Source organism: Ursus americanus, chromosome 18 (assembly GCF_024610735.1).
Source record: "Ursus americanus isolate L20-20 chromosome 18, mUrsAme1.1.p, whole genome shotgun sequence".
NCBI classification, from domain to species: domain Eukaryota; kingdom Metazoa; phylum Chordata; class Mammalia; order Carnivora; family Ursidae; genus Ursus; species Ursus americanus.
In genome coordinates this window covers 35,167,881-35,183,180 of record NC_142144.1, presented here as the reverse complement: position 1 = coordinate 35,183,180, position 15,300 = coordinate 35,167,881, and the positions used below count along the sequence as shown (strand labels likewise).

Sequence of the window (15,300 nt, the reverse complement as noted above, 5' to 3'; positions counted from 1 at the left end):
CATTAAAAGTGTTGTGGTGTGGTTTTTTTTGTTGTTGTTCTTGTTGTTGTTGATTGGATAAGACTTCATATAGAGATGCTATTCTTTCTGTCCATAAGTCTCCAGTGATCTCTCACAGGGCTCTTCTGTTGATTCTATACGTTTTTTTAAATTAAAGAATGAATGACAATTCAATGAATTCATGAATGACAAAAGCAGCTGAGATCTCTTTGAGATCCTGAGCATCAGAGTCAAGATTCAAAAAGATCTTACCAAATCTGGAAAGAATAAAACAAAAAAGCAGGGACCAATGTGAAGTTTGATAGGTAAGCTGTACTTGAGTTGATTTGGAATATTTAATTGATAGAACACTCAGAATGAGTCAGCACTTTGGAAGGTCTTCCAAATACTTAAAATGACTGTCTTCATTGATAGACTTCAGAAGGGAGAAGCTGATAGTCCTCTACTCCTCTAAACGAGGTAGTGCTCACCTCAAGTTCTGGGTACTTCATTTTAAAGGAACTAAGGGACTGGGGCTGTGTCACCTACCGAACAGCAGACTCAGGTGAATGTGGTCTCTGATTTTCTCAAGGGCTGTCACACAGAAAAGTGAGAAACCTTAGTCTTTGTATTCCCTGGGGACAAAACTGAGACCCACTCCCCAGGTCAGGCCCCTCCTTCTTCCCTGATCTCATTCCTCTGCCTCAAACCCTATCCTGGGGACTTAGGGAGGATTTTTTAAAGAGTAGAAATAAACAGTCTAATTCAAACATACTTTATATTGCAGGTATAATAAAGCTATGGTTGGGAAGGCCTAATCTGAAAGCCAGAGTCAGTTCAGCCTTGATATTTGATATTTAAATAAATAAAAAAGAAGGAGGGTTAGCGGGAAAGGCTGTGTACTTAAAGATGGGAATGGGGTGGGAAGAGTGGTGTCAATGAGAATGGCAGGTGTGGGAGTTTGAGGGGAGAGCAGCATAATTGGTGGCAGGTGTGGATACCTATTTGAGAAGATTAGACTTTATTCTGTGGGCAGTAGGGCCACAGGGGATAAAACTGGTATTTTAGGAAGCAATCTGATTTATGTAAGAAGATCTGGATGCAGCTAGACTAGCCTGAACCAAGGGTGACAGTGGGGATTCATTCATTTAACAAATACTTATTCAGTACCTTTTATATGCCCAGATCTATTCTAGGCACTGGGGATACATCAATGAACAACTAAAAAACCCTGCTTCTTTGGAGCTCTTATGAGGAGTAATAGACAATAAATAAGATAATTTCTAATAGTGATAAAATGCTAAAAAGAAAAGAAAACAGGATAATAAGACAGAGTATGACTTGCCAGGGGGACTGGGGTGGTCGCCACTGAGGTGGTGATGCTTGAGCTGATGCCCGAATGATGAGATGATTTCCGGCAGAACAGCACATGCAAAAGACCCTGAGATGTTAATGAACTTGGCATGTTCAGGGACAGAAGGAAGTGTGGCTGGAGCATAGTAAGCAAGGGAGAATGACAGAGGTTGCTCTCTAAGCACAAATTGGGGGTGACAGGAGGGTATATTTTGAACATGTCCCCTGGGAGTGATTCTGACACCCCTCCCCGATGGGGTTGTGATCACTATCCCCTTAAGACTCAATGAAGTAAATAAATGGGAAAAGATGAGGGATACCATTTCCTGTGTAGTGCAATGTGACAAAGAGAACATTAGCCCCTAAGTCAGACTCTGGCTTAGGGAGAATTCTAGCTCTGCCACTTCCTAGTTGTGTGACCTTGGGCAAATGATTTAATCTCTCTAAATTTCCAACACCCTGAGCTGTCAGGTAAGGATATTAATTCCTGTCTCAAGGATTTGTTGAGCCGGAATTGTGCTAGTGAGCCACACCCTGGGTTTCTGGCTTCGTAGAAGCTTATAGCGCCACCTTGTGTCATTCAGATGTCTACAGCGTGCACAGTGTTAGAAGTACAACTCACACAGAGACAATCTGGCTGTGCAGTGTCCTGGAGTTTTGTATTTAGTTCTGATCCCCGTGTCTTCAGAGACACCAGCCTGAAGATTGGCTGAAAGAACAGGAAAGGACCAGTCTTGGGGCCCACAACTCTGTGGAGAGGGAGCAAATGTGGGCCCTGAGGCTCCAATGCCAGGATCATGAAAGAATGGGAATGGGGTTGATAGGGGAGACAGGAGGCTGATTCCAGCTGCAAATGAAGAAATATTATGGTTAGATTTGCTTAAGAATGAAATGAGTCAGCTTGAGTGGAGGTAGGCAACGATGAGCAAAAGCTTGAAGTAAGTAACATCTTACCCTGAAAATATGTGACCCTTACTCCAACTCTTTAGGCCTTAGAAACAAAGGAAATGGTGGTTCTGCCATTGACAGAAGTGGAAGTCATCGGGAAATTCGATAGATGAACTGCTTTAAAATAACAAATTTTTTGATGGGAGGGGCAGACGGGGAGGGAGAATCTTCTTTTTTTTTTAAGATTTTATTTATTTTATAGAGAGTGACGAAGTGGGGGAGGGGCAGGGGGAGAAGGAGAAAGAGAGAGAATCTCCAGCAGACTCCCCACGAGCGCAGAGCCCAACATGGGGCTTGATCTCACTACCCATAAGATCATGACTCATGAGATCGTGACCTGAGTCAAAACCAAGAGTCAGAGGCTTAACTGACTGAGCCACCCAGGCACCCCAGAGGGAGAGAGAGAGAGACTCTTAAGTAGGCTCCGTGCCCAACACAGAGCCTGAGATTATGACCTGAGCCGAAGTCAAGAGTTGGATGCTTAACCAACTGAGCTACCCAGGCGCCCTTAAAATAGCAAATTTTAAGTGAAAGTAGAATCCTCAAGCAGAATGATCCAGAGATTAAGGGGAAGAAGGGGGCTAAAGCTATGGGTTCAGGAGTCATCTGTATGAATGTCTGAACTTGAACAATGCTGGGGAGAAAACATAAAGGGAGATCTAAGAATGGAACCTTAAGATACACCCACCCTTGAAGTCAAGAAAATGAAGAAGGGGTGAAAAGTCAAGAGCACAAGAGAGTTCAGCATCATAAAAACAGTGGAAAAGGGGCACCTTGGGTGGCTCAGTCGGTTGAGTGTCTCCCTTCAGCTCAGGTCATGATCCCAGCATCCTGGGATCAAGCCCCATATTGGGCTCCTCGTTCAGCAGGGAGTTTGCTTCTCCCTCTCCCTCTACCTGCTGTTCCCCTACTTGTGCTCTCTTGCTATCTCTCGCTCTCTGTCAAATAAATAAATAAAATCTTTTTAAAAAAATGAGGAAGTTTTACAAAAGATGGGAGGAGCACTGTCACATTCCCAAACTTGGATTGCCCTTACCCCATTCAATGCCTACGACCCAGGTCCTGCCTGTCTCTTCCCCTCTCCCCAGTGAGCATCATCCGTCTGCTTCTTTGCTTCCTCTCCTGGAGGTCCCAGGGTCTGTCTGTCTGACTCCTCCTCCCTCACTGTTGCCACAGGGGGTGGTGCGGAGAGCCGACCAGTCCTTCGCTACAGCAAGGAACAGAGGCCGACCACGCTGCCCATCCAGCCCTTCGTGTTCCAGCACCACTTCCCAAAGCAGTTGGCCAAGGCCCGGGCCCTCCACAGCCTTTCCCAGCTCTACAGCCTCTCTGGTTGCAGCCGTGCGCAGCAGCCTGCCCCGCTGGCTGCCCCCACTACTCAAGTCCCAGCCTTAGCTCCCTCGGGGGAGTCACAGGCACCCACCAACAGAGGTGCCAGGAAATCTGGGCCTGAGCCAGAAAGCTCACGGCCGTCACCCCTGGGGAGCTACTCCCCCATCCGCAGTGCTGGCCCCTTTGGGCCCAGCACCGACTCTTCTGCTTCCACCTCGTGCTCCCCTCCTCCAGAGCAGGCCGCGGCCACAGAAAATCCACCCCCATGGAGTCACTCCTGTCCTCCTGTTGCCCGGCCTGCCACCTCCCAGCAGCCACAGAAGGAGGATCAGAGGATACTGACCTTGGCTGAGTACCGTCTCCATGGAACAGGAAGCTTGCCTCCTCTGGGCTCCTGGAGATCTAGCCTCAGTCGAGCAGAAAGTCTAGCCCGGGGAGGTGGTGAGGGCAGCATGGCCTCCAGGCCCAATAACGGTATGAGCTTTACCCTCCACCGCAAGCATTTCTACCCACCACCCTGCCCCCCCCACTGCCTTTGAATGCTTTCTTATACTCCAACCTGGAGTCGGGTTAAAATGTTTTCATCTCCTTCCCCAGCATCTGTGGATAGTACCCAAGCAATCCCAGCCCTCATAACTTATATGGGCGCACTGGGTGGATGTGAAATGCTGTCTCCTGCTAACTCTTGCCCGTCTCTTCTGCTCATCTGTTCTGCTTTCAGCCAACCACCTATCCCCTCAAGCACTCAAGTGGCGGGAATACAGGAGGAAGAACCCACTAGGGCCACCCGGATTGTCAGGGAGCCTAGACCGAAGGCCACAGGAAGCTCGGCTGGCCCGAAGGAACCCCATCTTTGAGTTCCCTGGCTCCTTCAGTGCTGCTGGCCATCTGAGCTGCCGGCTGAATGGTGTGTGGGCCAGGTCCCCTGCATGCCCAGGGCAGGCTCTCCTGCAGCCGGGCAGGGCTAGAGAAGAGCGCAGTCCCAAAGGAACGGGTCTCCGAGGGTAGGAGGCACAGAACTGAGCAGCAACTCTTAGAAGGAGAGTTGCTTGAGATTGATTTTTCTCTTCTTTTTCTTTCCAGGTCAAATAGTGAAGCCATTACCACTGACCTGCCCTGACTTCCAAGACCCCTTTTCCTTGACTGAGAAGCCTCCAGCTGAGTTTTGTCTGTCCCCAGATGGCAACTCAGAGGCCATTTCCATTGACCTGCTTCAGAAAAAAGGTGAATATTACCCCCAGCTCAGGCCAGGAATTCTGTTGTCAGTACCTATTTGTGCCTATTGCCCTACTGTCTAGCCCTCCAGAATATTTCCCTATCTTAGAACTCCCAAGTGCTAGGAAGGAATCAGCACAGGAATGGGGGCGAGGTAGATGTCCGTGCATTGTGTATGATGGGTATGCATTGAGTGCACAAGGATCATTTATCAGATGCTTAAGAATCAGGCTTCAGTCTCTTACCTCAGGGAGCTAAGTAGAGTGAGGGAGACTGCCATGTCATAAAAAAATGGCCTCATGCTCTAATGGGAGAGTCCAGGTACTATAGGGCCTGACAGCTTGGGTAAGCATGCTGGTAACATCTACTAAGATATTTAGCAAATAAGGACCACTGGACCAAGAGAGAGCTGTTTCAGTGAGATGATGGGGAAAGAATTGAGCATAATTGTGGCCTGAAGGGATGGAGCCTGTGGGAAGGGAGGAAGATGACGCTAAAGTCCCTTATAGAAGCAGAGTGGGGGGTTCAAAGATGGGAAAAGGGAAGAACCTTGAGCAGGATGGAAAGAGAGTGAGGGGTCAGGAAGGAGGGTAGACAGAATGTAGTTATGTCCTTTGGATGGACTGGGAAGTTGAATTGATGACCAGCGGCCTCTGTTCTCTGGGTGAAGTAGAACCAAGGGCTTGAGAAGAGGGGTAAAGATTTGGCAACGTGAGAACATAGCAGAGGGTACCGCAAGGCACACGTCAAAGAGGTGCCCCTGTCAGTCACTGTTGTGAGTGCCCCTGGACTTTCTCCAGCAGCCACTAGCTGGGTTTCTCAGAGCGGACAAGATGGAGAGTTAGCTTGATCCAGGACTGGAGTAAGAGGGTCTTGAAGATGCAGTCGCTGAGATGGGTCCACTGGCAGTGGCAACAGTACAGGGCTTGAGAACTGGGCAAAAACAGGAAAGGGCCAGGGCCTGGTCCTCAGGAAGACTGAGACCCATGTGCAGGGACAGAGAGAGAGAGTGGACGCCTCTCCCTCTGTCCACTGAGGGCTGTTTTAGCTGAGTTGCCCAGGGACTTGCTTAGGAACCTGTCACATGGAATTCTTACTTGCAGGGCTGGTGAAAGCAGTTAACACTGCTGTGGACCTCATTGTGGCCCATTTTGGCACAAGCCGGGATCCTGGGGTGAAGGTAGGCAAAAAACTGTGACAAGCTGAGCTCTACCCTGCTGACCCTCACCCATTCCATTCAGTGCTGCCACCTTCTCCTACTCTCTTGCACCTAGAACCCAGAATTGGGTACTTCGGGATGGGGATCACAAGAGAAGCACAAGAATTGAGGCCTACGAGAGTCAGAGAAGACCACGTTGGGCTTCAAATGATTCCCTGTTCTTCTCTACTCCATCCACAGGCAAAGCTGGGGAATAGTTCTGTGAGCCCCAATGTGGGCCACCTGGTTCTGAAGTACTTGTGCCCTGCAGTCCAGGCTGTGCTGGAGGATGGGCTCAAAGCCTTTGTGCTAGATGTCATCATTGGGCAACGTAAGAACATGCCGTGGAGTGTGGTTGAGGCTTCCACACAGCTAGGTAAGTGCTAAGTGGCAAGATGAGGACCCCAGGCGGAGATTCAGATTCAGGAGACTGGGCATGTGACTGCTAACTCTGGCTTCCTCTCAGGCCCGTCCACCAAGGTCCTGCACGGCCTCTACAACAAGGTCAGCCAATTCCCGGAACTCACCAGTCACACCATGCGATTCAACGCCTTCATTCTCGGCCTGCTCAAGTGAGTATGTGGGGCAGCAAGAGGGGCAAACCACAGCCCTCTCCCCTGGGCTCCGCTACTTTGTGAAGCTGACTCCCTAGACTGAGACAGGCAAGGGGGGATCTGTGGGGTCTGCAGGATCTGTGGCCAGGGCCCAGGCTCACTTTCTCCCCATCTAGCTACAGCCTCTCTCAGTAGGTCCCTGTGTTCCCACCACACCCATAACCGTCTGGCACTGATCACCAACACGGTCTTTTGCTTTTATAAATCCATAATCTGCCTTCTTTGGAAACTGATCTGGCTCTCTGGATATTGTAAACCTTGATCCACTCAATTCCAGCACTACTTCCAAATCCTACCTGACCACAAGGCCGCCTTGAGATCCACATCCTTCTTTCCAAGTATGGGCCCAGGTCATCCCCTTTGGGATATGTACCCTGTACTCTCACTCAGTAGCTGCCCTGACTTCTTGGGTCCCATGTAAGCCAACTCCATTCTAGAGGGAAGTAATTGGCTTGTGAAACACATGTTCACCCCCTCCCAACATCCCCCACTGACCTTCCAGAACTATTTTATAAGAAATGAACGAGGTAGCATCCCTGCCATAGAAGGGAGATATTCACCTATACCTCTGCCCTATGTCTGACCCCTGTCTGTCTCCTTTGTACCTTATCATCTGACTATCTCCACACAAGATTCAACTCTCTCTACCTGTTCCTTACAGCGTCCGGTCCCTGGAGTTCTGGTTTAATCACCTCTATAACCATGAAGGTAATGCCCAGAACACTGCTCTCTCTTGCAAACTCAATATAGGCCACACCTCAGAGGCTCAGACGAGGGAAGCATGGCTCTTTACAGATGGTAGAGGTGGGGAGGGGGACCACCCAAGCTTTCGTCTTCAGAGCCTGGGCTTCCAGCCCAGTGTCTCCCCAGCTTCTACTTGTATTAGAGCCTTGGAGTCAGCAGGATACTCAGGCAATCTGGAAGTCAGGGTGGCCAGGAACCCCCACTCTCCTCTGAACTTGGGGCCACAACTTAGGGTTGTGGAGGTCACGACCTGCGCAAACTCCAGGCAGCCTCTTTTGCCCTGGAGTGCACCCAGGGACACAGCGTCCAGCCTGTACGGCAGTACCCAGTGGCTCTGCCAGCGCTGCTTCTCGGAGCCCCTCCCCGGGCCAGGCTCTGCTTCTCTGTGGGGCTCAGCCCTCTCTCTTGCTCCCCTAGATATCATCCAGACCCACTACCAGCCATGGGGCTTCCTGAGTGCAGCGCATACCGTGTGCCCCGGCCTCTTCGAGGAGCTGCTGCTGCTGCTGCAACCCCTGGCCCTGCTGCCCTTCAGCCTCGACTTGCTGTTTCAGCACCGGCTCCTGCAAAGTGGGCAGCAGCAGCGGCAGCACAAGGAGCTGCTGCGGGTGTCCCAGGACCTGCTGCTGTCCGCCCATTCAACGCTGCAGCTGGCCCGAGCCAGGGGCCAGGAGGGGCCCGGAGACATGGACAGGGTGGTCCATGGGGAGCGGGTGAAGGGTGTGGGCGCCCCTGAAGGTGGAGAAGACGAGGAGGAAGAGGAGACAGAAGAGGTGGCAGAGGCAGCTGGGGGCTCAGGGCGTGGCAGGTGGGCCCGAGGTGGGCAGGCTGGCTGGTGGTACCAGCTCATGCAGAGCTCCCAGGTCTACATTGATGGCTCAACTGAAGGCTCTAGGTTCCCCCGTGGTGGCAACAATAGCAGCAGTGAGAAAAAGAAAGGGGCAGGAGGTGGGGGACCACCCCCCCGAGAGGGAGTAGTCGAGGGGGCAGAGGCCTGCCCTGCCCCTGAGGAGACCCTTGGCCGGGACAGGGGCTGGCCCTTCTGGATGGGGAGCCCCCCTGATTCTGTGCTGGCCGAGCTGAGGCACAGCCGGGAGAGGGAGGGGTCCACTGCCCCCCCAGCAGAAAATGAGGAAGGAGCCTCAGAGCCTTCACCCGGGGGCATTAAGTGGGGACACCTCTTTGGCTCCCGAAAGGCTCAGCGGGAGACCCGGCCCACAAACAGGTGAGAGGCAGCTCATGGTGTAGACAGAGGGATTTGGGGAGCCTATCTAAGCCAGAGTGCAGACAGAGCCAGAGCCCCGGCTGCTCTCCCGTAGGCTACCCTCCGACTGGCTGAGCCTGGACAAGTCCATGTTCCAGCTAGTGGCACAGACAGTGGGTGCCCGCCGAGAGCCAGAGCCCAAGGAGAGCCTGCAGGAGCCACACTCTCCAGTCTTGCCCTCCAAGCCTCCATGGTAAGCCCTGGAAAATGGGATTGGGGGGCTAGGTTTGGCTTTGGGTGGGGTTTCTCTGACCTCCATTTGTTGTTTCCCCAGCGAGGTGAAGGCATTGTGCCATCATCTGGCCACAGGCCCTGGACAGCTGAGCTTCCACAAGGGAGACATCCTACGGGTGCTGGGGCCAGCCGGAGGAGACTGGCTGCGCTGCAGCCGTGGCCCGGACACCGGCCTGGTGCCTCTGGCCTATGTGACCTTGACCCCAACTCCAAGTCCAACCCCTGGAAGCAGCCAAAACTGAGGCCCTGTGCATGCTGGTGGCCTCAGGGACCCTCATAACCCCTGACTCAGAGCCTGAGAGCCCTTCCCAAGCCCTCTGGCTTGGCCACAGAGAGTAGACTGAGAGCTGGGGGCCATACATCCCTGTGCTCAGTATTAATTACTCCCCATTAACTGTCCCAGTGACCTCATCCAGACCTCCACCCAGGAGAGGAGGGAAGGGATGCAGCACTGGGCTGCCAGGATTTCCCCGGCCCATCTGGTACGGATAAGCACGTCCCTATGGAGGGGGGTGACCAGAGGCCCATTTGCAGGGTTCCCTAGGCCAGGTGGTGAGGAGGAGAGGTGACAGTATTGGGGCCAGCTCCTTAAGCCCCCAAATGTAAATAGGCTGTGGCCAGTGCCTGGTGGTCAGAAGAGGGAGGAGAAGCCCAGGCTTCTGTTTATGTATTTATTTATTTATTTATTACACCTATTAATAAAAAAGGTGCTCGGCCTCCAAACCATTTCTTTTTGTGCCTCCCTCCCACCCTTGGGCCCATCTCTCTTTCTTCCAAAAGGATGGCTGGGATAGGAAGACAGAGAAGAAAGAACTTGAAGTCCAGGTACCTACACCAGGAGCTGCTTCTGGAGGGTGGTGAGGCCCAGTGCATCATGGGTGAGATGCCCATACGTGTGCCCGAACTGGAACTTATACCCTGTATGGACAACAGAGGTCTGTCACTTGTAGCCAGTGGCATGGAGAGCCATTTATTTCTCAGTCATTGCCTAAGCCTTCCAAAATCTGGTCCCAGCTTCCCACTGTGAGCTACCTCATTTCCTTTTCTGCCCAGTGAGAAAGGTGAACCATATGATCCAACCCCCCCCCCCGTATCTATTAGTTCCAACCCCCCCAAACCACTTCCACCCATTCCACACACAGACAAAAATACTCCAGTCCCCTCTGGAGCTATTCTCACCTGGCACATAGCCCCCATAATTAGGTAAAAGGCCTAGGTTCTGAGGGTAGGTCCTAGAAAGTGGAGGGAGATGTTTGGGATCCTTCTGGGGTCTGCCCCCTGAGTACATCTGTCCAAATTCCTGCAGTGCCCGGTTGGTGAGCACAGGAAAGCTGGAGCCGAAGAGGAAGCGGGCACGGGGCACGTAACCAGTGAAGCCTGGGGGGATGGGGATACTGAGTCAGGACCTCCTGGGGGCCTCCCCATGCCTTTGGTCCTGACCCACTTCCTCTCACCTGGCATGAAGAACTTGCGAGGATCTTTGTCATCCATGGAATAGGGGGAAGCCTTGGGAGAAGTTGGCAGAGAAAAAATAAGGCTATCAAATTCAGCCCCTGTGCTCCAACGGGAGATAGAGCTGGCCGTCAAGCCCACATCCCCTGTACCCATAGCCATGCTACTCATGGCCACCCCTAGGCCCGGCCACACAGAGGTAAGGCTCCCCACTCCCAACCCCCCTGCACTCCCTCCAGCCTTCTTGGTCTCACTTGGCCCGCCTCTTGCCCCAGCTCTGGCTCCTTCTCTGCCTCTGGCTCTGGCTCTGGCTTTGGCTCTTGGTCTTTCTCCACATCTTTTTTACCCTTGTCCTCCTTCGGCAGCTCTTGACTCCCTTGTCCCACAGACCCCTGAGTGAAATCATTTAGAGCCTCAGCCCAGACCCGGCTGCAGTTCTTAGCAAAGATGAACTGGGCCTGGGGTACAAAACCTGGGTGGGAGGGGGCAAGGAAGATTTCAGTTAGTGTTTGGGGCACACGTTCTGGGTTGGGGACACCTGTTCAGACTCTCCGTACGTACCTGTGTACCCAGGAATCATGCTGGAGCTGAGCCTTTCATGCCCACGCCTGACAGGCAGGCTTCCCCTGGGAACCTCAGGAGATGCTGGAGGCCGGATGGGAGGCAGAAGTGTGCGATGGGCAGGGGGCCAGGCTAGGCCAGGAAATCCTCGAAGTAGCTGACCAGTCATCTGCCCGTAGGTCTGGCCCATGCTGAACCGAAGTAGTGGGCAGTGTCCGGTGTACCTGTAGCAGAGCACTCACCCACTCACCTCTCCTTGCACCTCCACCACCCCCAGATAGAAACACAGACCTCTGAAGCCCTGATCTTTTTCTTCTGGATTCGGCTGGGTGTATATTTGGAGCAGGCATTTCTTAGTTCTCTCTGGGTTTTCAACCCTTCCCCTCTGCTGTTACCCCCGTTACCATGGAGAAGACAACACAAAGTGTCGTGGCAAGCCCAGCTACCACTATCCCCTTGCTCTTCCTTTTCCACACAACACTGTGAATATCTCAACCTTAGGCCTACATACCAGTTTGTCTATTGACCCCCAAGCCCTAGGTGGCACAACTCCCATGTCCTTATACCCCATCCCCAGAAGCAAGCAGAGGTGTGCTCTGGGTAGAAGTCTTACCCTGGGATATAATGAGGGTTCTGAGGGTTCAGCCCTGGTAGGAAGGTGCTGGCCATGAGAATCCAGGCAGTTCCTTTTGTTTCCCTTGGAGCCGAAGCTCTAGGCTGTGTGTACTGTGTCCAGGGCTGTGGGGCGGAGCCAGAGGCAGGAGGCGGTGCCAAGGGAGGGGAGAGGGGAGGAGGCATGAGTGAGGTAACTGCCAGGGCCAAGTCCCTCAGAACAGAACAGGGGCTCACTGGTTGGCCTACTCCAGAACAAATGCAGTCGACCGCATGGGGGTAGGGAGAAGTCTGAGTGTGGCCTCCCCGTTCCAGGGAGCGAAGGAAGCCCTAAGGTGGGAGGGGAGAGATCAAAAACTGTTAGGTCCATTCAGCTCTATCTTAAAAGAGGACCCTTCCTTCTTTGTGAGTGTTGATTGAAAGTGATGGAATTCCTGGGAAAAAAGGGTCTTTAAGGGGATCCCAGAGGGGAGGTGACACGGAGAAAAAGGAACCTAGAGACCTCTAAGCAGTGGCATTAAGTTTCTTTTTAATCATTTTAATTTGACAAGAATTATTTACTGAATACCCACCATAATCTGGATTATCATTCAACAAATAATGCCATGCTCTGCTAGGAATATTCTGTAGTCAGAGAAGCTAAGCTCCGCTCCTCATGACTTCGGGCAAGTCATTTAGTGTCTCTGAGCCTTTTACAAAATGAAGATACCAGGACTCACCCTGCTACTGTTGTGAGGCTCGAATGAATATATACAAATGTGTTTTGTACCAGCAAAGACCATGAATTCAGAAGCGGGGGGGGGGAGGGGGGTAGAGGGGAAAGATCATGGGCCTGAGGCCACACTGTCATGGTCCCCTACTAGCTTGTGGCCTCGAGCCAACTGTACCTTGTCTGAGCAGGCGACTTAACATCTGAACGTGAATTCCCTAAACCCAAACATGAAGGTTAAAGTAACCTAACCTACCAGGGTGCTGGTAAGAATAGTCAGTGTGGAAAAGAATTTACCCCAGCACCTGGCATTCAGCTACTAAAACTTAATTCTCTTCCCTATTGTCTAATATTTTCTCTAAGCTTCTAACACACATGGGAAACCTGTGACTATAACCAAATTCAGTGGGTATGGGTTTTCTACTGTGGGAGTTCAAGCAAAAGAGATAATGATGGTAATGTTCCAGGGGACAGGGGTGCCTTAACAGACGTTAAGCATCTGCCTTTGGCTCAGTCATGACCCCAGAGTCCTGGGATCGAGCCCTGCATCAGGCTCCCTGCTTGGCGGGGAGCCTGCTTCTCCCTCTCCCTCTCCCTCTCCCTATGCCTGTTACTCCCCCTACTTGTGCTTATTCTCTCTGTCAAATAAATAAATTAAAATTTAAAAAAAGACTAGGGGACAAATAAGAATTCGTTAAGAAAACAATTCAGGAAGTTCCTGGCTGACTCAATTGGTAGAGCATGCAACTCTTGATCTCAGGGTTGTGAGTTCAAGCCCCACACTAGCTACTTTAAAAAGAAAGGGAAGAAGAAGGAAGGGAGGGAGGAAGGAAAAAAGGGAGGGAGGAAAGGAAGGAAGGAAAAAAGGGAGGGAGGAAAGGAAGGAAAGAAAAAGAAGAAAAAGAAAGGAGAAAGAAGAGAAAGAAAAAGAAAAGGAAAAAGGAAAGAAAAGAAAGAAAAGGAAAAAAACTCAGAGCAGAGAAGTAGGCCAGAAAGAAGAGCTCTCAGAGAAGGGGGAGCATGAATGGAACTCAGCTCTGGGGCTGAGTCGGGGTCAAGCCAGTCCCCCTTTCAGGAGGCAGAGCCTCTGCTCTTCTCCCCACCTGAGTCTGACATGCCCAGGCTGACAAAGCACGCGTCCCTAACCTGTGGATTGCACAGGAGCACTGGGCCCCAAGGAATACATTTCATGGTCCTCACTGTTCTGCCAAGGACGGCCTTGGTATGTGTCATGTAGAGCTAGGGTTGTAGACTTGGCTCACTGTTAAGGAAATACGCTAGATGGGGATGGGAAGTGAGGGGAGAACCCAGAAAAGCAGCAGTGTGGAAAGGTTAACAAACTGGACTTTTGGATTCTGTAACAGATACTACTGGTTGCACACTGAATACCCATTCCCCTACCCTCATCTCCCATTTTAACAGAACCTTGATTTTGTTCTGTGGAGCAGCCAGGAGCTTCGGGGAAGCTTGGAGCCAGCCCTGGGAACGAGTCCTGATGAATCATAGTGTCCTACTCCTCTTGCCGATGATTAGTGAGGCACAGGCTTACGGCATTCTGGACAATAAAGGGAAGTCTGCCAGGATAAGAGAGGGCCCTAAGAAAAGTAAGCAACTTAGAATGCTCTTTAAAAAGATGCATGACAGGGACACCTGTGTGGCTCAGTCGGTTAAATGTCTGACTCTTCATTTCGGCTCAGGTCATGATCTCAGGGTCGTGAGATGGGGCCCTGCATCAGGCTCCAGGCTCAGCACAGAGTTTGCTTAAGATTCTCTGTCCCTCTCCTCCTGCCCCTCCGATAAAAAAAAGATAAATCTTTTTTTTTTTTAATGCATGACAAATTAGAGACAGAGAGGTGGACAAGAAGGAATGGTGCCCTTTCCTGCCTCTAGAAGTTCTATGGACATGACGACAGAACTTCGGTAGGCATCATGAAACCTTGTGGAAAGCTAGGCTAACCTGGGGACAAAGCCTGAATACAGCAAGGATGGACAGTAGAGTAGAAAGGCATGGGTCCTTGATGAGCTACTGAACTAACCAACCTTTTTATATGAAATAATTTCATTATTGTTAAAGCCAATTTAAGTTTTCTTTTATTTGGAGCTCAAGGTAGCATAACATAAAAATAAAAACAACAAAAACTAGTTCAAATCCTAGCTTCCCTGGAGATACAGACCTTGGCCAAATTCATCTCCTCAAGCCTCAGTCTCATCCATAAAATGAAGACGCTAACGATACTACTTCATTGAGTAGGACAAAACAGCAGGACAAAACAGTAGCACAAGATGATACATAAAGAGCAATTGGCCCCAGTGTCTAGCTGATGTTAAGTGCTAAATAAATAGCAATTCACAGTGTTTGGTTGGAATTTGGTGGGAATGGGAGAAAGGAAAAGAGCTGAGGACAGTAACAGAGGTTGGGGGTTTAGGGGAAAGCGTGTGAAGCTGAGAAGTTGAAAGGTTAAAATGTGAAGGTGAGATACAGATTAGAACGTAGAGGCTGGAACAAATTCTGCAGAACCAACCGTGGCAGTTAGAATCAGTGTGTGGATTAATACAAGTTAGGAAACAGGTTACAGTGAGTCTTAGATTTGTGTTTGTGAAGAAACAGTCCACTCCTCTTGGTGAAATGGGCTGTTACTATTGTTGTTTCCATCTGTGTAAACAGTATTTCTAAGTTCCTGAAGATCAGAAAAGTGTTCTAACCTGGGAAGGAAGTGAAAGAACTAGCTGAGGGGTCCACAGGATGGTTCACTGCCTCTGTGCCCCCGATTCCAGGGGACGGTCATCATGGCAACGCAACCCCAGCTCGCTCCTCATGGGAGCTGCACAGCCAGTGCTGGTGGAGAGGTTTCACTGGGATTACACCTGCTCACAAAATGAGGGTCCAGTTTGGAAAGCCACATCAGTGCCTTGACCGTTCCACACAGTGTGTTAGGTCTCCAAAACAGCAGTCTATAACTGTCATTCTGCTTTTGATCCTGACCAGGAATTGCTGTAAAATTTCATATAAGTACAAATATCAAATCATTATGTTGTACACCTGAAATTAATGTTATATGTCAACTATACCTCAAGTTTTAAAAAT

At 50.8% G+C, this 15,300-nt stretch overlaps 2 protein-coding genes across 6 annotated transcripts in view; one reads left to right on the top strand and one right to left on the bottom strand.

Moving 5' to 3' along the window:
* RUSC2 (RUN and SH3 domain containing 2) overlaps positions 1–9,604 on the top strand; it is a 68,021-nt gene extending 58,417 nt beyond the window's left edge. For 4 of the 5 annotated variants that reach the window (XM_045780798.2, XM_045780801.2, XM_045780800.2 and 1 more), the window contains exons 3-12: positions 3,457–4,086; positions 4,334–4,519; positions 4,696–4,836; positions 5,931–6,007; positions 6,227–6,401; positions 6,492–6,597; positions 7,301–7,347; positions 7,801–8,608; positions 8,703–8,840; positions 8,922–9,604. In XM_045780798.2, the coding sequence (XP_045636754.2) occupies positions 3,457–4,086; positions 4,334–4,519; positions 4,696–4,836; positions 5,931–6,007; positions 6,227–6,401; positions 6,492–6,597; positions 7,301–7,347; positions 7,801–8,608; positions 8,703–8,840; positions 8,922–9,123 (2,510 nt within the window). In that variant the 3' untranslated portion in view covers positions 9,124–9,604. The remainder of the gene's footprint in view (positions 1–3,456; positions 4,087–4,333; positions 4,520–4,695; positions 4,837–5,930; positions 6,008–6,226; positions 6,402–6,491; positions 6,598–7,300; positions 7,348–7,800; positions 8,609–8,702; positions 8,841–8,921) is intronic. The other variant, XM_045780802.2, reaches the window with a different exon arrangement.
* A 57-nt stretch (positions 9,605–9,661) lies between these two features.
* CIMIP2B (ciliary microtubule inner protein 2B) lies at positions 9,662–12,275 on the bottom strand. The gene is made up of 6 exons (XM_045780806.2): positions 11,508–12,275; positions 10,895–11,118; positions 10,588–10,805; positions 10,336–10,387; positions 10,061–10,258; positions 9,662–9,799 (listed from the first exon to the last, which is right to left on the bottom strand). The coding sequence occupies exons 1-6, from the start codon at positions 11,690–11,692 to the stop codon at positions 9,711–9,713; spliced, it is 966 nt and encodes a 321-aa protein (XP_045636762.1). The 5' UTR covers positions 11,693–12,275; the 3' UTR covers positions 9,662–9,710.
* Positions 12,276–15,300: the final 3,025 nt, after the last annotated feature.